Here is a 26691-nt window from a genome sequence, read left to right as displayed (position 1 = left end):
CCTTGACTGTATGAAAACCATAGTCCATACAGAGCACATTTCCTTTGAGTCTGGACTTTTGGTAAAAGTCAGGAAACAAAGGAGTGGGATGGCCTTAGGCACAAAGTCTCAAAACATCTCACATTTTGTGCAAAGCCCTTGCTGGGAGAATTAAGTGTGCCTTGTGTAACTCCCCGAGAGGAACCACTGCCAATTTAAGCTTGTCACTCCCTGACTTCATGAAAAGCTTTGTTGTCTTTTGTCTAGTTTACTACCACGTTACTGTGGTCTGCGGCTTCCAGTGAATCGGGGAACCATGGGGACTCCCAAGACATACTTCTATTGTTTTATTCCATTCTTCATATGTAAAAGATCACCCCAGCTTAAAAGACCACATTTAATCTGTTTCTCATATAATACATTGATAAGCACGACTTGAGAAGTACAATTTTCATTCGCAGCTTCTACAAAATTTCCTGAATCAAGCACACTATTTGTCATTATATACATGAGTTACATCCAGCACAAACATTTTAGAAATCAAAATGTGTGTTTTCCTTCATGAATTTTCTGGTTACTACTGGCTTGATTCTAGCAGGACAAAGAATTCTATGGCAAGCACCTTCCTCATTTTTTTGAGGAAACAGTCTAGTCCCCTTCATTGTGGTACTTCGTCAAATTCCACTAACATCTGCTGTCCAACCAGATATTTATTTATTTGTCATATTTTCTGTTTTCTTCCCAAGACTGGGCATTTTATAAACAATTTAAAAATTATTGTGTACCAAATCCACATTTTTTTGTTGTTCCAGTACAATTCACATTTCCTAAGCAGACACTGCAACTCTCCAGTGACTATCCTAGCTCAACATTGGAAACATGATCCTTAACTGCTGATGTCAGAGACTGTGTGATTGATCAATGGAGCTTGGGAAAGGGGTAACCCCAGAGAAAGCTTTCAGAGGCTCTCTCAGAGCCTGGTACAACACTCTGGATGTGACCACCACAGCATTCTGTAGAACACTATGGACAGTCCTGTCAGAGCACATCTTAAAGGGACTGATATTTAAAGTATTGTTCTAAGAAATATTACACCAATTCGTAGTGAGGTAATAGGTATTTATCTGATGTCTGAGCAGTCTGTGGATCTAGACCAAGAGGCTATACATAACCAACCAAGCACTCACTGTCTTTAGAATAGAACATGTCTAAAATACCAGTCAAAATGTGAATTTCAAATGACATAAAATACAACTTGCTAATGGATTACTATTTCTCTGTCTTTTGGAAAATCACTATATAATTTTAGGTGACAGAAAAATACAGTGTCTTGAAGACTGTATAGCCAATGGTTTACCTCATAAAGGAAAAAATTAAATCCAGCTAGTTTTAACTATTCAGTAGCTCATCTATATTCCTGAAACTGAACTGCTCAATTTCTAAATTGAAAGAACAGATTGTAAAAACAAGATTATTGCGCAAGCATTTTAAAAAGTAGCACATATTGCCAAATAAACTCAATGAAAGGGTTTGTTAATACTTTATTAGTATATTCTAATGGACAGAACATAACACAAACCAAATAAAAATTTTAATCTTTTTAGTTAATAAAAATAACTGACATTCTGATGATTTCCCCTTTGTTACAGGAGGAGAGCAGTGAAAGAGCAATTAGGCACAATTGACACTTATGTACAATGATATGCACAAGGTAATTTTCTAACAGTTAAAATCCTAGTGTGCTCTTTAGTTCTCCCTTATCATACAGGAGCCATACTCCCATAAGCAAAATTTCTACTAATAAAGAATCCGACAGGAATGACAAAGACTTTTAAAACAAGTCCTTAATTAAGGTGCAGCAACAACGGAGTCAAGTTGTTGGATTAAGAAGACACAACTATATCTCAAAACATTAAAAATGTACTTATTTTATAATTACTCAAATAAACATGCATTAAATGAAAGTATTGCACAAAATTAAAACTTCAGATTGTGAAATTTATGTTGTTCTTAATTTTTAAAAAATTGGTACCCTTTCAGGTTACATTTAACTGTTTGATTTATTTTTCCCCAAAATATCTGCAGCCCAAACTCATAGTGATCAAACTGAAATATTCAAGAATTTTTGTTTGTTTGTTTTAAATTAAGGCTAACAAAGTGCATCCATTGGTCAATGGCACAATTGTTTCCAGCAACTACATGGAATATCCTAATGATAAGAAATAGTCATCTGAGTGCTGTTTAAGTTATACAATCAAATTTTAGGTGAATAAGCTGTGATGGTTTCTAATTAGTTACACATTACCTGAAGAAGGAAAAAAAAAATCAGAAAAACCAAAAGAATGATTAATTTTGAAGGTCCTTGCCTAAAGGCACCATTGACTTAAAAGCATTCAGAAACTTAATACCAGAGGACATAAAGCCTCTTCGTATATCTGTTCTTCAGATATGCAATAAATGCACGAAATATAACAACATGAGTACATGTGGCACACTGCATTTGGCTTCTGGGTTAAATACTCTACACAGCTGGACCAAGTCACTCAATAGGTTACCTGCAGCCATACCACAGCCATACTCTCCACTGTGCAGACATGTCTGCTCCGGAAATATAAACTCTTCTCAAAAAATTACTTTAAAAACATTTACTCAAATGGTTGTGTTTTCACTCTTTGTTCTGTTTTGGTATGATTGCAGTTGTCTTGCACGGCTGTTAGGAGAATGTGCATTTTATATGACCTTTTTTTCCCCTGGTTAACAGTCAAGTTTTCTCACTTGATATAGAAATGCATTACACATGTACACACTAGGCTCTTGCAATGACTCCTTCTGTATTTACTTAGATTTATTTATGTAAAAATATAATTGAAACGGGCAGGGATATGATGTATGAACATCACTGCACTTGTGGCCATGCTGATGCTCCCTACAGATGTGTTTGACACATCCAATTAAGCCTGGGGCAGAGAGAGGGGCTGGCAGGGCAAGGACAGGATAAATGGTGAGTACAAGAAATAGTTCTTCCACCAGAGAAACAGAATCTTTTCTTACTTGCAAGTTGCAAGAAAAGGATTTTACTTATGTAATTCTGAAAGACATGCAACACATGCTGAATATATGCATACAACAGATATGCACAACAGCACTGATAAACATCACAGAGCTTTACAGGAAGCTTCTCTCTGTTCACAGGCTTTCCTGGGTGGGAAGGATCCAAGTGAAAGCAAGACATGAGTATCTTGTTCCAATCTTAAAGCTCCCAAATAACTGGGATATCAGTACTCTGTCCTTTTCTGTGAGCACCCAAACGTTCTTTTAATACCAGGATACTGGCTCAGTGGTCTGAAAAGTAGCTTCACTATTTTAAGGTTTTAGTGTTAAATATTTTTAAAACAAAAAGAGCTGACATATCCAAACCCTTAGTCATTGGAAGTATTTAAAAGTACAGAAATCCTACATACATGGGATATGAAGACTTCTTAATGGACAAAATGGGGGAATACTAGGAAATGTAAAGGCTTCAAAACTGGAAAAGGTATTTTGTTTCACTGATATATAAAATTATATTAGGGAGTTAAATGTATACACCAAAGGGTTTTGTGTACTAGCTTTATTTAGAATTTTACATTATGCGAAATATAAATAAAAGCATATTTTAAAAAATAGTACAGTTCTGTTTTCATTATTTATTTTCATATATGTACACATAGTAGAATTAGGCATTTGTATGTTTACATAGGACTATAAGCTCATTAATCCTTTGATTTGCTATGTCGGTAGTTAACTAAGGCAAGTCTAGATCATATGATTAAAGTTATCATATGGAAACTTTTAATAGAGTACTGTTGAAATTTCCAATTTTTAGGACAGAATGTATTTGGCAGTTCTTACAATAAATAATTCCCCTTCTATATAATCAGTAATCTGTTAAAAGATTTTAAAAAATTTGAACTTAGAGCTACCACATGCTTCTTCTGCACAGAATGCCAAAGGAAAAGTAGAGAGTTGAGTACCTTAAGAGCAAGCTGAGCCCTTAAAGCACATGGAAATCAATGAAAAATTTATACCAATGAATAATAAATCCAATCAAATTCTAGTTTTGATTGGTTCCATTTTATAGTGCTTTACTTTACACAACAAAACTGTAATTTTGGGAAAGGGCTATTTCCTACACTGAGGGCATTCTGTCACTTTTCCCAGACCTTGAAACATCTGTTCTAAAGATCACTCACCTGCTGACCCACATGATCTCAAAATGCTGACAATGACCCACAAGATCACCAAGGGAAACAGATCTCTCCCAATCACGCACTGCAGTCTCCAACTATTAAACAAACTAGTGACCTCTGACCCATTGCTCTGTGCTTCCCTTGGCGCTCATGCGTACACTCTGGCACTTCCTCACTGGTGGAGAATGCTGATTCGTTTGGAACAGAAGAGAGCAACTCCATTCTTGAATGAGATGGGGGCGGTATCCTCTCAATGTTGCAAATTATGCACCAAATCATTTAAGACACAGGAATCTCTCTTGGTATTGGCTGGGTTACAGATGAGAATGAGAAGAACCAGTCTTATGGATGTACTAGTGATCTGTTTTGAGACACTGAAAGACCGGTGTAGACGCAACAGTATGTGAGTTAGACCCCAGAAGAGCTGTCCACGTCATAAGTCCTGGACAAGAAGAACACCAGCTTTACAGGTTCAGTGTCACCTTTTTTGTAAAGAAGGTGCTTGAGTACTTTGAAGTTTCTGTTTATATTTCTGCATCTGCTTTGACCTTGAATGAAGTTTGTTGAAAAGTTCACGGAATTTATACTGTGGAAATAAGGTTTCTAAAAAGCCTTCTAAGAAGACATATACCATTCTCCTATTTAACTGGTTGTGCTGAAACATTTCAAAAACACGAAGAATACCTTTCCGTGTTGTTTCAGCTCCAATAATGTGCTTCAGTTCATCTGTATGAAGTAGAGAAAAATATACATATTCATTCTTCAGAAAAAGGAAATACATGCCTAAATGATGACCATAAATCAGGACTCTACAAAGCACACAGCAGAGTAACTCATAAACAGTAGGTATCCAGTTAATGAGCTATGTGTAAGAGTCTTAAAGCCTATGTGAATCTGCATCTAACATCATCTACCCACGAACACTAAAGATACAAAGACAACAAGACACAGCAAAGTTAGGAGCCTTATTTCCTATGTAATACTCACTCTCGCCCCCCCCCACCACTGAACGAAGATTTCTAATAATCAATATCCTTACAGTTACACAGACTGTAAGACTTGAGTAAGACGTTCCCAGTGTGGAGATGTTTACAGTGAAATAACAAGACAATGTCCTTTGCAGAAACAATGACTGCAGTAGATTTTGTTACTTGGACAAGACGAGGATGGGGACAAGGAAATTAAGGATTATCCCTGGTAAACAGAACTTAAAAAAACAAATCAGAAGTAAATAAAAAGTGGTAAGAAATGAGGGTAGAGAAACCTGGCTGAAGTTTAGAATTCCTGTACAAGAAAGTAAAGAATGGAAAAACTGCCAGGTGGTGGTGCCCTTTTCCTGTGCATCCCAGCACTCTGGAGGCAGAGGCAGGTGGATTTCTGTGAGTTTGAGAGCAGCCTGTCTACAAAGTGAGTCCCAGGACAGCCAGGGCTGTTAAACAGAGAAACCCTGTCTCAAAAAACAAAAACAAACAAACAAAAATAATGGAAAAGTTGTCATGACTAGGAGGTCATGTAAGTGTGGAGCTTACATGAACACCACCAAAGTACCACAGATAGAACACTGGATAGCTACATATGAGTGTCTTGGAATTATTCATAAGTGCCCCAAGAATAAAACAAACCAATATTTTGCTGTTAGAAAGAAACAAAAAAATTTAGCAGTTTGCAGACTTAGAATGTATAATATTAAATAAGCAAGGTCACACAATCAGAGAGAAAAAACCCTGCATTATCCCTCATACATGGAATCTAGTCAATAATGTGTGTGTGTGTGTGTGTGTGTGTGTGTGTGTGTGTGTATACACACACAAAGGTACATGTCTGTACTGCCTAATATATAAAACGAGAGGCTAAATATTAGATGAAGAAAGGCTGAAAGCAGGTAATAGACATGAGGTATGAAAGATAATATAAAGCTGTTTTTCTAGTTCTATTCTGCTGTGGATTTTTCTTTTTGTGGTAGATAAATGCATAAAAACAAATTTAATAGTGAAAGAACAGCTATTCTAACTGTAGAGAAATTCAATGAAATGTATAGACTCTGGATCTGGTTAATTTTGGTGTCTGGTGTTTACCTGCAAAGTTTTTAATATTAAATTTTTAAAAACATGCAAAAACTTTCAATTCCCAAAAGGTGTGTATCTAAGCAGAGATACACTATAATTTAGCACAAATATGTGACTCTACTACAAAACACAGGATTAAGTATACATAAACATCACAGTTTTCATCTACCCTCAACTTCTCTAGGTCTTCTTCGCAGAAAGGACTCCTTCCCTGGCAATTCTCTCGGCAGCTGGAACTCACCTGATATGGCCTCTTCTCTTCTGCTGTATTACAGTTCTCTTTAGATCTGGTCACTATCTATCACACTATGCTTTATTTATTTGTTTTTTTGTTGCTTCCCCCTCAAAGAATATAAGCTTTGGGAAAGTAAAGCAATGTGCACAAACGCCTAGCACACAATTAGGTCCGGTTCCAATACGTGCGCACCTATGTGACTAAGAGGTCCTGCAGCTGTGTTGGTCACAGCACAAACTGCTTTACTGGTACAACTGAGGAACAGCCTAAGTTACTGTTTCTTTTAATTTTTCCAAAGAGCCATTTCTTTACTTTATGCCACCATATTTAACCACATATGGGAAAGTGGCAGCAATGTGGCAGATTTCTAACTTAAGATAGAAAACTAAGGACTGAAAATCTAATTTTAAGTCATAAAAAAGTCAGGCATACTAGCTTATGCTCATGTCTTTAATCGGAGGACTGGGGAGGCTGATGCAGCATTACACTGAGGTCAAGGTCAGAATGGGCTACAAAGTAAGTATCAGACCAGTCTGGGCCACAGTGTGAGACTCCAGTTCAAAATAAGAAAATGAAGGAAAGAAACAAAGTAAAATTGTAAGAAGAAAAGCAGGTAACAACAGATGGAAGAACTTATAACTCCATCTCTTCCATTCTCTATATCCACAATTAAAACAGAAGTACAATATATCTCGGCTTTTATTTACAGCTATGCATTTTTAAAGACACTTGTGACACAGGGCCAAAACTACCATCACCATCTCTAGGCCATAAAAGCCCAATGGTCACAGGCTCTCTTTCTGAGAGAAAAAGAAAGGACAAGGAAACCTATGTTAATGCAGCGTCACAAATAAACACTCAAGTAAGACCCACAGAACACTCACTTCAGTTATGTGTTAAAAAGGATTAATAACTGATCTATCAGTTAACTGCATGTAAATGGACATGCATTCTAAATTAAACGTTCTTTCTGAAAAATTCAAATTTCACTTTGTTTTTTAAGTTGGAATCTCCTGTAACCCAGGCTAGTCAAGTGTTAGGATTCAAAGCATGTGCTGTGATGCCCACTATATGCAGTGCTCGGGATCTCTATGGCTTTGTGCATGCTAGGCAAGCACTCTGCCAACTGAGCTACATCCTCAGCCATGCTCCTGCCTTTCTTTCAAACAACAGAAGAAACAACAGGCTATCCCCTAGGCCATGGTCTACCAGTCTTAAGGCACACTCACATTTGTATCACCCCATCCTTCTGTCATGTTGTCTTTACATACTTTTCAAAACATTTCAAAGCAGCAGAGTAACCTTTTTATCATTCCAAGGTGAGTCAGAATTCTGATACTAGCTACAAATCTTGGGTGGGTGACTTGGAGCCTGTTTCCTCATACACAAAATGAAAAAGTTAATAGGGGCTTGTTTCAAAGGGCTGTTCAGAGGATTTGTTAGCATGTATGAGAAATGCCTCGCATAGTGCCCAGTAGATAGTAAGCCATCATCTGGTAGTCAGTATAATAACAAAAATGAGCTAAACTAGCATAGTGTCAATGTCAAAAAGTCAGAAGAAATACAAATAAATCAAACTTTAATCAAATGTGTTCACTTACCTGGCATAACTGCAAATAATTTTGTTTTTCCTGCAATTCTTGTTCTCATCCGGATTCCTTTATCTCTGCATGGGACAGTCTCTGCTAAAATGCCATTGGGCCAAAATGCGTCTCTATTTAAGAAAATTAAATAATATTTGTAAGTAGTTTCATTTTCTAATGCTAACGGTTGATAACTTTATTACATACTGCTAAGAAATAAAATATTCAAATCAAGATAGCACTTCTAAAATTTTATACAGACAATAACAAACATTATCCAAGATCAGGATTCAATTTAGGCATAAAAGAATATAGACACAAAAAAGCAGCAGATAAATTCTGGCTCCCTAGTACTTCACAAACACTAATAAAATGGAATATGTGAATCAACACATGACAGACATTTAAACTCCAAAGTGGGCATGTGCTAAGTCAACATCTTCATCAAATCTACCCACAGCACCCTGAACTTGGAAAGCCTAGCAGCTTAACAGCTAGTCTCTCTCGGCCATGCCATTCCAATCCCCATCTAACTCAGCCAGCATGAATCTCAAGCTGATGCCTACGATGCATGCCACACAAACAGCTTATTCTCTATCTTCCACGGATTTTAATCCTGCTTCTTTCTGTCTGGCCCAAGGGGACCTGGATTGAAAAGGAGGAACAAGGCTCCCTAGAAGACCAGAGTCCACCTTTGACCCTGAGGCGTCCTGTCAATATTGTCTTCTACAGATACCCTGAGCCCCACCCACCCATCGCTATCGGACATGCCTGCAGAGAAATCATCTTCATGTACACCAGAAACACCTGGCTGTAAGGAGCTAAAACCACCTTTGTTTTGAAGACCTTCTACCTGTTAAGACAATCCAATCATCTCTAGAGAAAGAATCCACAAAGGGTTCAACTTCCCCAGCTGAGTGCAATCTACACTTAGGGCTGCGAACCACTGCTACAGGATTCACTGGCCCTAACTAAATGAACACACCAGGGCCGGCAGTCTGACTCTGGAAACAATACAGTACAAAAGGGAGAAACTTAGCTTCTGATCAGAAAAGAGATTCCTCCTTTTCTATCCCCAGATAGAAAACTACTTTCCTTCTCTAAGCCCCACTGTCTCACAGCAAAGTGAAGACAAAATGCACACCTGATGAAAAGGACATAAAATCAGTGAGAAGCAAGTCAGCATAACATTGACAGTTCCCTTCTTAACCCATCCTTACATCTGAAGTACAGATGTGAGGAACCCCTATGCATTGCCTATCTCTGCATTTACAGAGGGCTCACTTCTCTATTTGCTTTCTGTGCTCTTCTGAAGAAACTGCATCTTATCTCTCCCTCCTCAGTGAGTGACAGAGTGCTCTGAATATATTCTGCAATATAAACTTAAAAATTACTGTCAATGTTTTTTTTATTTGTACTGTCCTCAAACATTAAAGATTAATGTGTCAGATACAATTTTCTAAAAATCTTCACTGAGTTATTTCTATGATAAAATATTTTAATTTTTTGAAACAGGGTTTTCAAGTGCCAAGGCGGACCCTGAATTCACAACACAGTCAAGACTAATCTTCCACCTCTGACCCTCTGGCCTCTACCCCAAACCCCACCAGTCCCAACTTTCTAATACTATTTCAGTGATCTTAAAATCTCACCTTATCATTTTAAAAATGTTCCCTCTGCATCTTTGCTAGTCTAGTTTAGAAAAGTCAATAGCCAGGACAGAGGCTTATGTATTATAATTATCATGTGTGCATACACATGGTATGTATATCTCTGTGTGTGTGTGTGGGGGGGGTGGCACAAGGGCCACAGCGCACACACACATGGAGGTCAGAGGACAAATGCAGAGTAGTAGTCTCCTCCTTCACCTTTATGTGGACTCAGGATCAAACTCAGGTCACCAGGCTGGCATGCCAAATGCCTTTAGTGTCCAAATGATCTCACCAGCCCCAAATATGCATAAGTCTTTGTTCATCCAAACCAGTATTAAGACCAGGAAGGAAACAAAACCATTAAGTTAACAGACAAGTACGTATAGCAATGCTAAACTTGGGACTATGTCTGAAGATATACCTGAAGCGCTTCACCGAGTCAGCTACTTGTTCAGGTGAGGTCATCCAGTCAACATGATCAACTATTTTTCTGAAAGTAAGACATTTCAAAGAGTAAGCGTAAAGTCTTAGCAGGCAAATACAACTGACACAAGTCTCACAGTAACACTTTGAGTGGAGATAAGCTTCTTCTGAGAAGACGAGACCTGACGATCTTTAAAAACTCCAAGAAAAAGTGCCTGATAACGCTGGGCCATTCACTTAGGGCAGTCACAGCGGCTCTCATGGAAGCAGAACAGCTACCTGTTGATAGTGTCACCATAGGTGGCTCTGATCAGCTGCTGGAGTAGGTTCTTGATATTCCTTCTCAGCCACTGGTTTCTCTCTTTTAAGTCAAACACCTCATCCATCAGAAGCAGCATTACCCTAAGTGGAATATTGTCATCCACCTGGAAACAAAATGAGACAAAAAAAAAAAAATCAGGATCACTGTTTAGCTTCGTACTGTGAAAGACTATTTGTACTGAACAAACAGCAACCACCTAAAATGTCAGAGAATATATGACATTAGAGTCTTCAGAAGATGACACCGCATTTTAATTCAGGAAAAACCGTGTCTAACAGGTACTTTTATAGAACACAGAATTTTACAATCCTGCAATGTTAAGTAAATTCTAGGGTTGTAGTTTATGATTTCGTTCTAACTTTTAGCACTCTGGTAATGTATTATTAAAATTGATAATTATTTTCTGGTAATATTTTTTCATAAAATAAAAAGTATTTTGGCCAGGTGGTGGTGGCACATGCCTTTAATCCCAGAACGTGGGAGGCAGAGGTAGGTGAATCCCTGAGTTCAAGGCCAGCCTGGTCTACAGAGTGAGTTCCAGGATAGCCTGGGCTACACAGAGAAACCCTGCTTCTTAAACAAACAAACAAACAAACAAACAAAACAGAATAAAAGTATTCTTATTATCTATATTTAAACAGATTAATCAAAGAATGTTTTGCTTAATTAAGATGTTTTGTGTGTGTGTGTGTGTGTGTGTCTGTGCGTGCGCACGCGCACAGACACACAGACACACACACACAAATATACAACTATTTTCAGGGAAAAAGAAGTTAAAGTACAACCCATTAAGTACTTAAACTATCATTATAAAAAGAACAATTGCATGCTTTAATTGGCACAGTTAATATTATGTTATTAATATGAGTATATTTTATATAATTTGTGAAACTGAGAGTGAATACAGTTAGCAAATCTAGAAGAATTTAGGTTAGGACACCTAAAACTTATAATTTCTGCAGACTTTTTACCACATATTGCTCTGTTTGGGCAGTTTTTATCTTACTGGCCTTTTGCTTGTATATTATGGTTTCCATTTCTGTGTTTTTATGGCTTTGGGGTTTTATGCATGTGTGGGTTTCTTGTGATTTTATTTTCTTTTTTTAAATTCTGGGTTTTGTTTGTTTGCCTGTTTTTTTTTCTAAAGAAAGAAAGTGAACATAGGTTGTGGAAGTGGTTGGTGGATTGTGGAAGGACGTAGGACAAGTTGGGGGAGGGAAATACATGATCAGAATATGGAAAGTTTTTACCAGTTAAAAAAGAAAAAAGAAATTAATATACTTTAATCATGAAAGCCTTCACTCAATAGTGCAAAATAATAAAAACCAGCTGTGAAAAATTATGCATGTCAGTAGAAAATAGTTATTGATTTAGAACTATATGTAACAGCTGATCATTAGGCATGGGTTTGAAAGCTTCACTACTATGTTGCAAGCATTTGGTTAGTATAGTTTTTATGCCATGAATGGACAGTTTATAACTTACACACACTGGGGGGAGAGTGACTCATTTCATTATTGTGGTAGAATAAATACTGCTCAATTATGTGATTAAAATAATAACATAAATTTGAGAACAAGACATTATGAAAAGAAGTTAAACTATAAAATCCACATAAAAGATGTTTATAGATATTACATGTTAAACTCATGAAATATTCTAAAATGATCTTGAAGAAGCAAAAAAATAATCAAGACAGTTTATTATAAATTAATCTATCTGGAAACTGAGAAAGGAAATTGTAATTTTAAGCTAAATCTGTCTAAGAGACCAGAGCCAAAACAGATTCAAAAACTGAATCACACATACATGATAAAGAACAAAACAAAACAGTAGGTAGGATGGACTTTCAGGAAATGGTGCTTAGGCCAGCTGAATGCTTATCCACTCTACATATCCAATTAATCACAGATAGAGTGCAAATTTAAATGCTGCCATGGTTAATGGGAGGGCCTGTAAAGAAAAACCACAGGGCAGCATCACTGTGACCCTAAGATAGGCCAATTTACAATAGAGTACATTGTGGGGCATTTCAGATATACACACATACACATGCACACATATAAGAAAGAACTCATACTCAGATGCTATGCAGCATCCACACTAATAAAACACACAAAAGGTAGGCCAATTTACATAGAGTACATTGTGGGGCATTTCAGATATACATACATACACATGCACACATATAAGAAAGAACTCATACTCAGATGCTATGCAGCATCCACACTAATAAAACACACAAAAGGTAGGCCAATTTACATAGAGTATATTGTGGGGCATTTCAGATATACATACATACACATGCACACATATAAGAAAGAACTCATACTCAGATGCTATGCAGCATCCACACTAATAAAACACACAAAAGGTAGGCCAATTTACATAGAGTATATTGTGGGGCATTTCAGATATATACACATACACATATAAGAAAGAAAGAACTCATACTCAGATGCTATGCAGCATCCACACTAATAAAACACACAAAAGCAAAGATAGCTGAGCCAATAGGAAAATGAGTCAAAGATTTAGATACCCATACGGCCATTGAATGAAAGGCCAAAATACATGAATCTACATGAAGCACAACCACGAGAAGGCTGAATTACAGAGATACAAATGTTGGCCCCACGTTGGGCGCCAATTGTAGATGTAACCAGCTTGTTAAATAAGAAACACAGAACCGATGGCAGAGTTAAAAACCATGAGGTCAGAGCAAAAGCGGAAAACCTTACCCTTCACTGCTTCTGCAGTTCCTCCTCTCCGCAAGAGACCTACTTCTGTGCGTCCTGTCTATTTAAAGACTTTCTGTTCTGTTTTCTCATTGGTTGTAAACCCAGCCACATGACCTCCTTGTCACTGCCTGTTTGTACAGACCTCCAGGTCGTCTATGGTTGGTATTGAGATTAAAGTAGTGTGTCTGCCATGCTGGCTGTGTCCTTGAACACACAGAGATCTGCCTAGCTCTGCCTCCCAAGTGCTGGGATTAAAGGCGTGCCCCACTACTGCTCGGCTTCTGCTCTGGCTTGCTCTGACCTCAAGGCAATTTTATTGACATACAAATAAAATCACATTTCAATACAAATAAAATATCACTATATACACGGATTACAAAGACACAAACACTGAGAAAGACAACGACCTGACTCAGCATAGAAGACCACCACCAAGCTCAACAACAACAACAACAACAACAACAACAAACAGACTAAGGGAGTACACCCTTTGTAGTTCCACTTACAAGTACCAAGTGTGAAGACCAGGGGGAAAGAGTGGTTAAGTCCATGGTAGAGGAGAAGGTTATAACAGCAAGGGAGAAGAGTGGTTTCAAGAGCCCTGGTAATTTCTGTGTTTTTGTTTTTGTTTTTGTTTTTTTTAAATTAAGAGTGTTGATATCAGAAACATGTTCAGTCCATAAGAATTCACCATACTTAACCCAATATGGGAATCTGAGTGAATGAAACATGCACACTTACTTAAAAAAAATCTGCCAAACATATCAAAATAAAAATTAACTCACATTATCATCAAGTTGAGCTGAGACTCGACAATGTTCAGGATCTGAATCAGTCTTTGAAATTAAAGGAGGCACCTATACATTTAAAGTAATAAAAAGTTAACACACTAGCACAATGAAATAACCTACCACCACCATAAACCAAAACTAACACCAGCATTTGATTTGATTTCTGGTGCAACATATTAACAAAGCTTAACATTGTAAACTTTAAACTCAACATGGCCAGGGGACAGCGCTGCAGTCTGCTTTTAAGACCGTACAATGCTTAACAGAAAAAGGAACTCTAACATTAAGGGAAATCTGTGTTCAATAAATATGTGTACATGTCATTCAGATTCACATGGAATTAGATATTACCTATGTTTACAACAACTCAAGTGTTAGGTTTCCGCTTTGTCTTCTACAGCTTTGACAACATCCTTATAAAACACCCATGTCAAAATGATTTTAAAAGTGTAAGCCAAAAATACAACAAAGGTATCTAGGAATGTAGTAAGAAAGCGTCCTGTCACTTCTGTACCACCCAAGGTGGTGCACATGAGGACACACTAACACACTGACAGCGGAGGACCTCCCTTGATTTTCACCTGATGGGCCTCCAGTGTTTGAATCAGGAGAAATTAGACTTTATATTTGAGTGAATATTAAGTATAACTTATTTACAAGTACAACTTATCTATTTGCAAAGAAATCTACACCATTAAAAAATCAAAATAGCTCAGTGTAATAAGTTGATACAAGACATTAATTTTGTTAATTTCAAATATTTATTGTAAATGAATTTTTAAAATTCTGCCACAACAAACTAATGAAAAGATTTTTCGTGTAAGTTCTGACATAAATTTGCCCCTTTAGCTTTCCTTTTTATAGCTGTATGTCTGAAAGTTTTGGGAAGTAGCTCAACACTTTTTAGCTGACATAACAACAATTTGCTTTACATACCACTGGGGATCTTCTTACCTTAAAGAAGGACTGCTTTAAGTCTTGACCTAACCTCTCTGACATTCTGCCTACGTTGTCTGACATTTTTGTCACTCCCTCGGCCAAGCTATCAGGAAGGGATTTTACTGCATTTGAAACATTCCTCATAGAGTTGCGAAGTGGATTTACAAAAGTGTCCATCTAAAGCGAAAAAGAAATTATATTCAGTTACCAACTTAGAGAAAACATAGAGTACAACCATGGGAAGATGAAATGATTTTCTAGTCAATGATATGTCATTCGTTGCATTTAAAAATTATATAAGCCTTCATTGTTTACTTACTGAAGAAATTCTGAATACCTTCCCAAATAAATACTGATGCAAATACAATTAACCACTGCATACTTCCACCATAATCCAAAGCAATGGTGAGACATCTGCCACAGCATGAGACATCTGCCAAAGAGCTACAGAGAGAGTTGGACTAGCCAAGAGGGAGAAGTTTGCTGAGGTAAGCAAAGCCAGAAGGGTGGAGTCACCTAGGCCTTTTGACACCAGACAAAGCTACACAGGATTTGTAGTTTCCCTCCTGAATTTTGGTCTTGCTTTGGTCCAACATTTCCTCACAATTCCTCCATCCTTCCCTTTTGGAATGGTTATGTATATTCTGTGAAATTACATGTTGGAAGTTTATTATTTACTTTTTAATATTTACGAGAGTTTACAGGTAAGAGACTACCTTGAGACTCAGAAGAGACTTTGGACTTTGCGTTAAGATGTGAAAGACTGCTCTTGGTTTCAGACCCAGGACACTGGAGGTAGATCGAGCAGAGTTCTCCAGACAACACCACCGGACTGCACTACACCTTTGCCAGACCCTGCAACCTACCTATCCCTTCATTTTGTACAGAGGCTTTTGGACAATCTTCATTATTTTAGGTGCTGCTTCTAGTCTCTCAGGGGGATTTCTGCTGGTGTATGGGGTGCCCTTTGCCAGTGCTGGATGTTATAAAGTTGGAGGTGGCTTCCTGATGATCTCAGGGGCCCTGTTCAAACTGATCCTCACTCAGCCTGTTTGTACTATGGAAGGAATATTCTGTTGATTTTCCAAAATATATATCTATAGAAAGGAGCAATAGGAACAAGATAATCAAAAAAAAGTAAACTTAAAAGGTCAACAAGAATCATTGGGCATCGAGACCCTAACCACTTCCTGAGACTCAGAGACCAACCCCCAGCTCCTGTCCGCCCTGGAACTCCCATCTGGAACAGAAGTGAATGCCTGGGTTATAGTCAGAGAGGCAACTGCCCCTGGGTCCCACCGCTGGACACAGGCCATCCCGGGAGGACCTGACCAACTTGGCCCCAGTTTCCAGACAATCAGCGGGCCCTGAGGGAAGGCTCCCATTTTCCGAGACTGCAGTCTCCACACCCTGCCCCCACAACCATCTGCCAGAGACCCCAGCCACTTCCAGAGAATCAGAGACCAGCCCCAAGCTTCCATCGTGCCCTGGAACTCCCATCTGGACCAGAGACCAGAGGAACACCCATCTGGAAAAGAGGAGCTCCCATCTGGACAAAATAAGGAGACCGCAGGGACTTCCTGAGACTCAGAGTCCAGCCCCACAGCTCCTATCCGGCCAGCACTCTTCAACTGGACCAGAGAGAGACTCCCTAAATCTGTCAGCTCTCTCTGGACCAAGTACACTGATAAGACCAAGAACGAACCCAAGAGGAGATGAGCAGACGTCAAGGCAGAAGTACATACAACAAAATAAAGAGCAAACCACATCACCAGAACCTAGCCCTTCTCCAACAGCTAGACCTGAACATCACAGAATGGAAGGAGGAGGAGGAGGAGGAGGAGGAGGAGGAGGAGGAGGAGGAGGAGGAGGAGGAGAAGAAGAAGAAGAAGAAGAAGAAGAAGAAGAAGAAGAAGAAGAAGAAGAAGAAGAAGAAAACAACTTTATAAGTAACATCATGAAGAGGCTAGAGCCTTATATAGAAGAAATCAAAAATAGAGCAGAGGAACAGACAAAAAAAAAAAAAATGGAAAGAATGCTATTAAAAACTAGAGGAAAGGACCATTAAAGCAGAAGAAAACAATACATCCTTGAAAGAAAATCATGAAAAAGCAAGGGAGACAATCCAAGACCTGAAGAGGGAAATAGAAAAAATGAAGAAGACACTAGCAGAAGGAATGTTGGAAATAGAAAATCTGAGTAAACAAACAGGAACTTCAGAGGCAAGTATAACCAACAGAATGCAAGAGATGGAAGAGAGGATCTCTGGTGTTGAAGATACGGTAGAAGAAATAGATTCATCAGTCAAAGAAAACACTAAAACCAACAAAATCATGACCCAAAATGTCCAAGAAATTTGGGACACCATGAAAAGACCAAACCTACGAATAATAGGGATAGAGGAAGGAGAAGAATACCAACTCAAAGTTAAATAAATAAATATATTTAACAAGATCATAGAAGAAAACTTTCCCAACTTAAAGAAGGAAATGCCTATGAAGATACAAGAAGCCTATAGAACACCAAACAGACTAGACCCCCCCAAAAAAGTCCCCTCGCCACATAATAATTAAACAACTAACCGTACAGAATAAAGAAAGAATATTAAGGGCTGCAAAGGAAAAAGGCCAAGTGACTTATAAAGGCAAACCCATCAGAATAACACCCGATTTATCGATGGAGACTTTGAAAGCCAGAAGGACCTGGACAGATCTAATGCAGACACTAAGAGACCATGGATGCCAGCCTAGACTAATACACCCAGCAAAACTTTCAATCATCATAGATGGAGTGAACAAGACATTCCAAGACAAAACCAGATTTAAACAATACTTATCCACAAACCCAGCTCTACAGAAAGCACTAGAAGGAAAATTCCAACCTAAGGAAGGCAGATACACCCATGAAAACACAGGCAATAGATAACACCACAGCAGTAAGCCCCAAAGAAGAGAAGTACACACACACACACTACCACCAAAAAATAAAAATAACAACAGGAACGAACAATCACTGGTCATTAATATCCTTTAATATCAATGGACTTAATTCACTTATAAAAAGACACAGACTAACAGAATGGATACAAAAACAGGACCCATCATTCTGCTGCATACAAGAAACACACCTCAAATTCAAAGAAAGACACCTCCTAAGAATAAAAGGCTGGGCAAAGACTTTCCAATCAAATGGTCTTAAGAAGCAAGCTGGTGTAGCCATCTTAACATCCAACAAAATAGACTTCAAACTAAAATGAATCAAAAGAGATGATGAAGAACATTACATACTCATCACAGGAAAGATCCACCACGATGAAGTCTCAATTCTGAACATTTATGCCCCAAACACAAGGGCACCCACATATGTAAAAGAAACATTACCAAAGCTTAAATCACATATAAAACCCCACACATTAATAGTGGGAGACTTCAACACCCCACTTTCACCTCTGGACAGATAGGCCAAATTGAAACTTAACAGAGACATAATGGACTTAACTGATGTTATGGCTCAAATGGACTTAATCGATATCTACAGAACATTCCACCCAAACAAAAAAGAATATACCTTCTTCTCAGCACCCCATGGAACCTTCTCTAAAATCGACCACATACTTGGCCACAAAGCAAATCTCAACAGATACAAAACAATTAGAATAACCTCCTGTGTTCTATCAGACCACCATGGTTTAAAGTTAGATTTCAACTACAGAAATCCTACAATCTCATGGAAACTGAATAATGCTCAACTGAATCACCAAAGGGTTAAGGAAGAAATAAAGAAATTAAAGACTTCCTAGAGATCAATGAAAATGAATACACCACATACCCAAACTTATGGGATACTATGAAAGCAGTGCTAAGAGGGAAATTCATAGCACTGAATGCCCACATCAAGAAGCTGGAAGCCGGGCTGTGGTGGCGCGCGCACACCTTTAATCCCAGTACTCGGGAGGCAGAGTCAGGTGGATCTCTGTGAGTTCGAGGCCAACCTGGGCTACCAAGTGAACTCCAGAAAAGGCGCAAAGGTACACAGAGAAACCCTGTCTCGAAAAACCAAAAAAAAAAAAAAGAAGAAGCTGGAGAAATCTCACCCTAGTGACTTGACAGCACACCTGAAAGCCCTTGAACAGGAAGAAGCAAAGTCTCCCAGGAGGAACAGATGCCAGGAAATTATCAAATTGAGAGCTGAAATCAATAAAATAGAAATAAAGAGAACAATACAAAGGATTAATGAAACGAAGAGTTGGTTCTTTGAGAAGATCAACGAGATAGACATGCCCTTATCCAAACTAACCAAAAGACAGAGAGAGAGCATCCAAATTAACAAAATCAGAAATGAAAAGGGGGTCATAACAACAGACAAAGAGGAAACCCAGAGAATCATCAGGTCATACTTCAAAAACCTCTACTCCACAAAACTGGAAAATCTAAAAGAAATGGATAATTTTCTGGATAGGTACAACATACCTAAGTTAAATCAAGACCAGATAAACCATTTAAATAGTCCAATAACCCCTAAGGAAATAGAATCAGTCATTAAAAGTCTCCCAACCAAAAAAAAGCCCTGGACCAGATGGTTTCACTGCAGAATTCTACCAAATCTTCAAAGAAGACTTAATACCAATACTCTTTAAATGGTTCCACACAATAGAAGCAGAAGGTATGTTACCAAACTCCTTCTATGAGGCTACAATTACCCTGATTCCTAAACCAAACAAAGATGCAACAAAGAAAGGGAACTACAGACCGATCTCTCTCATGAACATTGATGCAAAAATACCAATAAAATTCTGGTGAACAGACTCCAAGAACACATCAAAACAATTATCCACCATGATCAAGTAGGCTTCATCCCAGGGATGCAAGGGTGGTTCAACATACGAAAGTCCATCAATGTAATACACCATATAAACAAACTCAAAGAAAAAAAACACATGATCATCTCACTAGATGCAGAAAAGGCATTTGACAAAATCCAACACCCCTTCATGATAAAGGTCTTGGAGCGATCAGGAATACAGGGAACATACCTAAACATAATAAAGGCAATCTACAGCAAGCCAACAGCCAACATCAAATTAAATTGAGAGAAACTCAAAGTGATACCACTAAACTCAGGAACAAGGCAAGGCTGTCCCCTCTCCCCATACTTACTCAATATAGTACTTGAAGTTCTAGCCAGAGCTATAAGACAAAATAAAGAGACAAACAGGCTGAGAAGGAAATCAGAGATACATCACCCTTTACAATAGCCACAAATGATATAAGATACCTTGGGGTTACTCTAACTAAGCATGTGAAGGACCTATATGACAAGAACTTTAAGTCCCTGAAAAAAGAAATTGAAGAAGATGTCAGAAAATGGAAAGATCTCCCATGCTCATGGATAGGCAAGATTAATATAGTAAAAATGGCGACCTTACCAAAAGGAATCTACAGATTCAACGCAATTCCCATCACATTACCAACACAATTCTTCACAGATCTGGAAAGAATAATACTCAACTTCATATGGAAAAACAAAAAACCCAGGATAGCCAAAAGAATCCTGTACAGTAAAACAACCTCTGTAGGCATCATGATACCCCGACCTCAAGCTCTACTATAGAGCTACTGTAATAAAAACAGCTTGATACTGGCATAAAAACCAACATGTGGACCAATGGAATCGAATTGAAGACCCTGACATTAACCCACACACCTATGAACATATAATTTTTGACAAAGAAGCCAAAAATGTATAATGAAAAAAAGAAAGCATCTTCAACAAATGGTGCTGGCATAACTAGATGTCAATGTGTAGAAGGCTGCAAATAGATCCATATCAGTCACCGTGCACAAAACTTAAGTCCAAGTGGATCAAAGACCTCAACATAAATCCAGCTACTCTGAACCTGATAGAAGAGAAAGTAGGAAGTAGTCTTGAACGCATTGGCACCGGAGATCACTTTCTAAATATAACACCAGTAGCACAGACACTGAGAAAAACAATCAATCAATGGGACCTGTTGAAACTGAGAAGCTTTTGTAGAGCAAAGGACACGGTCAACAAGACAAAGTGACAGCCTACAGAATGGGAAAAGGTCTTCACCAACCCCACATCTGACAGAGGGCTGATATCCAGAATATATAAAGAACTCAAGAAATTAGACAGCAAAATGCCCAACAGTCCAATTAAGAAATGGGCTATAGAACTAATCAGAGAATTCTCAACAGAGGAAGTTCAAATGGCTGAAAGACATTTAAGGAATTGCTCAACATCTCTGGAAATGCAAATCAAAACGACTCTGAGATACCACCTTACACCAGAGTGGCTAAGATAAAAAACACGGAAGACAGCTTATGCTGGAGAGGATGTGGAGCAAGGGGAACTCTCCTCCACTGCTGGTGGGAATGCAAGCTTGTACAGCCACTTTGGAAATCAATATGGCGCTTCCTTAGAAAACTGGGAATCCCTCTCCCCCAAGACCCAGCTGTAGCACTCTTGGGCTTATATCCAAGGAATGCTCAATCATACCACAAGGGCATTTGCTCAGCTATGTTTGTATCAGCTTTGTTTGTAATAGCCAGAACCTGGAAACAACCTAGATGCCCTTCAACTGAAGAATGGGTAAAGAAAATATGGTACATACACACAATGGAGTACTACTCAGCAGAGAAAAACAATGACATCATGAGGTTTGCAGGCAAATGGATGGCTCTAGAAAAAATCATCCTGAGTGAGTAACCCAGACTCAGAAGAACAAACATGGTATGTACTCACTCATAGGAGGATACCAGATGTAAAACAAAGATGACTAGACTGCTACACAACTCCTGGGAGGCTACCTAGAAAACGGATCACCCAATGATAGAGAAATGGATGAGATCTACATGAACAACCTACACTATAGTGGGAGTAATAAAAGGCAAGATTTGAGAGAAAGAAAGCTTAGGGGAGCAGGAGATCCCAGCTGGATCAAGAACAGAAAGGGAGAACAAGGAATAACAGACCATGATAAATGAAGACCACATGAGAACAGGAATAGGCAGAGTGCTCGAGAGGTCCCCAGAAATCCACAATGATATATCTTCTGTAGACTGTTGGCAATGGTAGAGAGAAAGCCTGATCTGACCTAGTCTGGTGATCAGATGACTAAACACCCTACCAGTCATTTTGGAACTCTCATCCAATAATTGATGGAAGTGGATGCAGAGATCCTCAGCCAGGCCCCAGGTGGAGCTCCAGGTGTCCAACTGTCGAGAAAGAGGAGGGACTGCAAGAGCGTGAATTGTTCAATCCAAGATTGCAAAAAGCACAGGGACAAAGAGCCAATCGCATGGAAGCACATGAATTATGAACCAACGGCTGTGGAGCCCCCAGCTAGATCAGGCCCTCTGGATAAGTGAGACCATTGAATAGCTTGAACTGTTTGGGAGGCATCCAGTCTGTGGGACCAGGACCTGTCCTTAGTGCATGAGCTGGCTGTTTGGAACCTTGGGCTTACACAGGGACACATGCTCAGCCTGGAAGGAGGGGACTGGACCTGCCTCTACTGAATCCACCAGGTTGAACTGAATCGTCAGGGGAGTCTTGGCCCTGGAGGAGATGGGAATGGAGGGGAGGGGCTGGGGGGAAGGTGGGAGTGGGGGCAGGAGGGGGGAGGACAGGGGAAACCATGGCTGATGTATAAAATTAAAACACATAATAATAATAAAATAAATTTTCAAAAAAAAAGATGTGAAAGACTATGGAGACTAAAAGCATTTTGCATTATGTATGGCCACAAGCCTATGGGGGACAGAAAGAGGAATGTGACGGTCTAGGTGAGAATGGGCCATATATTTGAATACTGTGTCCACAGATGGTGGAACTGTTTGGGACTTGTTGGGGGATGGGCGTTGAAGTTTACAGAGTCATGGCATTTGCAGTGTGTTCTCTGCCTCCTACTTGTAGATCAGGATACAAGCTCTCAGCTGTCCCTGATGCCATGCCTTTTGCTCTGACACCATGGACTTTAGTCCTCTGACCCCATATGCTCCATAAACTCTTTCATCTAAAAACTGCATTGGTGTTTTATCACAGGAACAGAAAAGTAAGACAGCCACCAATAAAGCTGCTATGCTTTATGGAATATTCAATCTTAATCAAGAATACACAGGTAGAATTATTAATTTATTAATTTATTAATTAATTTATATTTTTGCTGCTGCTTTGTTTTTAAGACAGGTTTTCACTGTGTAACCCTGGCTGTCCTGGAATTCTCTCTGTAGACCATGGTGGCCTGGAACTCAGTGATCTGCCTGTTTCTGTCTCCTGAGTGCTGGGTACTAAAGGCTTGTGCCAGCATGTCCAGCCTGATACGCAGGATTCTAAGAAAGGACCTTATGAGAACATCTATCACATTTAAGACACACAAATAATGAGAAAGTTACAACGTTTAATATAACATAATATTCACTAAAGAGAACTTCATAAGTATAACAGTCCATCTTATGATTACTTCTACAAATACAGGTTTTATTTGAAAACAGACCTAGAAAGTGTTCTGAAATAGTCTGAAAACAGACAAGAAACAAACTTTCAAAGCACAAGGCACAAGAGTAAATCATGGCACCAGTGCAAGTACATCCAGCTGTCTGTTCTTTCAGGTGCATCTCGACCCAGTTCTCTCTTCTAGTAGCACAACACACAACGGAATTTTAACTTTAAATTTCTACTTCTCACTATTTCGCATCACAATGTAACAGTAGAAAAAAGGTACATCTCAGTGAGAGAAAGGCTGCTTGGCAGTTATTCTCTGAATCATTCTACAGATTTTTTTTTTTTTTTAAGAAATAGGGAAAATACCCCAAAGAAGACTAGAACACATCCCTATTAACATTTAAGCTTGTCTTTATTTCAAAAGTTGTTACAACCATCTTGCAACCTTACCTTTGTTTTAAAAGGTTGTTATGACCACCCTATAGTTAAGTTTTTGTCTCATGCTAATGTCTCCTCCTGTAATCCCACCTATTTTGCCCACCAAATCTGCCACTTGGAAACCTTATACCCCTGAGCAATAAAAACCTCTTCCTGGCATCCAATGCTGATCTCTTGATTCCCACTTCTGGGGAGAGACAGCCAATGTACACACACACACACACACACACACACACACACACACACACACACACACACACACAAAGCTTGTTTTAGTTAACCACTTGAGCAATTTGGCCATGATGATTTGGATGGGATTAACAGATACTCCAGGCAACAGTGCAATGATTGCAGCCAACATGCCAAGACACACTTAACATATCATTTTAAAACACATGCAAATCTGTATTTTTCCTTTATCAAAAAGGAACCATGAAAGAGTATCTGAAGAGGAGATTCAACAGCATGCTTACCTTACGAGCAAAGTCACCTTTCCCTTTACTGTAGGCTTTGTTCTCAAGGAAATCAAACACACAGTGAGCCAAAGCTGGGGATGCCTTCATCATCTCAGGAGTTAAGAGTAACTAATAGGGAAAGGAAGGGAGTTTAAGATGGAAGGACAGTGGAAACTATTTTTTTTTATAATTTCATTTTATAAAAAGTTAAGACTATAAAATACTTTAATTTTACTCTATTTTCTGACTCTACAACTTAAACACATTAGAAAACTGTGTTGTCTATATAATAATGTTCAAAATTAAAGTTAAAGAAAATAGAATTTTATGGTACACAGAAACAAGAAACATAAAAGTTCAAAACAAAATATTGCTTACACAAATGCTAATGAACTGACAGGGATCTTACTTGAACTAAAATTGACTATTTTTGAAATGTTTAAGAACAGCTTTAGAAATGTAGCATTTATGCATTCAGCCTGGAGCTGGGAGAAGACAAAGGTCAGCAGCCACACCTTTGCCTCCTTCTCTTCCTGTTCTTCAGTACACAAAACAAGGAGGCACAGCTGCAGTCACCGAGTCAGTCCCATGCAGGAAACAAATTATTCAGTATATTAGCTTTTAAATTTCACTAGATTCTGAGGATGGAATTTACTAAATCTTTTATTTCTAAAAGAGCCATATAGTAATTATGTAGGTTATGACCACAGAGTCTCTACTGTAACTATTCAAATCTCCTGCTTGTTAACAGGAAGGAAGGAAGGAAGGAAGGAAGGAAGGAAGGAAGGAAGGTAGGAAGGAAGGAAGGAAGGAAGGAAGGAAGGAAGGAAGGAAGGAAGGATGTTAGGAAGGAAGGAAGTTAGGAAGGAAGGAAGGAAGGAAGGAAGGAAGGAAGGAAGGAAGGAAGGAAGGAAGGAAGGAAGGGAAAAGAAAGGAAAAGAAGGGAAGGGAAAAGAAAGGAAAAGAAAAGAAAAGAAGAGAACATCTCCAGGCAAGAGATAAAAATTCTTAGTCGCAAACAGCCTGTTTGGCTGCAGTTTGCTGATTCCTCCTGCAGACAGGGAGCTAAGTAGTGGGGCACTATCGGCCGTGGTGATGCCTTTCTGAGACATGCAGAACCATTATAAATACTAAACTAGGATAAACTGAAAAGGTTCATTACCCCACTGGGGTAATTCCTGGGTATTCAGGTGTAACACTTACATCTCTGGGCATTCTACTAGCCTGTGCAATATGTAACTTGTACAATATGTTTTGTTATTTCCTATGAGAAAATTTTATGACCAAGATGGTGGGTCCAAGAAGCATGTCCAGCTACATTCCTCTCTTGAACTAGTCAGAGAACAAAAAATGTTCTGTTTTTTGTGGTAACCGGAAAAGTTACTATGTATTGAATTGGGAGCATATAACCGTTGGGTATACCATATATCTAGTTATAATAATCTGAAAAACATGTTACACATACTCATGCAAACATAAGGAAACAAGTCTTGAGTGCTTAAAAGAAAATGTCTAAATGTATCACTAAATATAGAAATAGTTAATAACTATTAAAAAGACTACATGTCACATTTGATACACTCCTCAAAATTGGTTATCAGTCCACTATTACAGCAAAATACTCAGTTGTGTTTTTATTCTTACTGATAATACGGCTGGAGACAGCCAGGGTCACAGGCATGCTAAGCATATATGCTGCACCAAACATAACTCAATAAAGAAATCTACTCTACATGTGCATCGCAGCAAATGAAATCTATGGGAAATAACAAAATGCCCTTACCTGCAAATAGGCATTTAAATCCTTTTTCCTCTTTTCTAAAAAGTCTCTGTCCATGTTGTTAAAAGTCTTTTTACCAGGGAGCTTCAATATGCTTGACAGATTTTCAAACTAGAAGAGAAAATACATTCAACAGTTCTTTTAAGAGAAATAATTTCCACTTAACAATTTCTCTACAAATTATCTTCACGTAATTTGAGGTTCTATTTTCTTACATTAAACATCCCCAAATACCCTTCTTTATCATAAAGAATAATGGGTGAAGAGTGTCGAAGGTAGGTAACTGATGAAAATGGGCATTCAGCCATATGAAGTTTCATTTTGGTGTTATAATTGTCAGATTATTCAAAATTTCATAGTAAAACAGTAATACTTTTCTTAGCAACCATTTGACTCATGAACAGGGTATTAAAGATTTAAATTTTTAATCAAAGTTATGATATTATGGCTTGTTAAAATCTAAAAGACTAATTTAATGTTAATGACAATAAAATAATCACTGTTTTATATATATATATACATATATATAAAGCAGAAAAGACAAATTATTAAGTATAGACAGCAACTATATTAAACTCTGTATACATCTATA

The 26691-nt window shown here is 38.3% G+C and overlaps 1 protein-coding gene across 2 annotated transcripts in view; it reads right to left on the bottom strand.

The window, feature by feature from the left end:
- Nucleotides 1–1496: 1496 nt before the first annotated feature.
- The window catches only part of Snx13 (sorting nexin 13), a 107923-nt gene continuing 82728 nt past the window's right edge, over nucleotides 1497–26691 (bottom strand). For both annotated transcript variants that reach the window (XM_036205750.1, XM_036205751.1), the window contains exons 19-26: nucleotides 26103–26210; nucleotides 24338–24448; nucleotides 14976–15137; nucleotides 14016–14087; nucleotides 10447–10592; nucleotides 10166–10234; nucleotides 8111–8223; nucleotides 1497–4934 (exon numbers count right to left, since the gene is read on the bottom strand). In XM_036205750.1, the coding sequence (XP_036061643.1) occupies nucleotides 4687–4934; nucleotides 8111–8223; nucleotides 10166–10234; nucleotides 10447–10592; nucleotides 14016–14087; nucleotides 14976–15137; nucleotides 24338–24448; nucleotides 26103–26210 (1029 nt within the window). In that variant the 3' untranslated portion in view covers nucleotides 1497–4686. The remainder of the gene's footprint in view (nucleotides 4935–8110; nucleotides 8224–10165; nucleotides 10235–10446; nucleotides 10593–14015; nucleotides 14088–14975; nucleotides 15138–24337; nucleotides 24449–26102; nucleotides 26211–26691) is intronic.

This window comes from Onychomys torridus, chromosome 14 (genome assembly GCF_903995425.1).
Source record: "Onychomys torridus chromosome 14, mOncTor1.1, whole genome shotgun sequence".
NCBI classification, from domain to species: domain Eukaryota; kingdom Metazoa; phylum Chordata; class Mammalia; order Rodentia; family Cricetidae; genus Onychomys; species Onychomys torridus.
The sequence above is the reverse complement of the archived record's forward strand: the minus strand, read 5'-3'. Positions and strand labels throughout refer to the sequence as shown.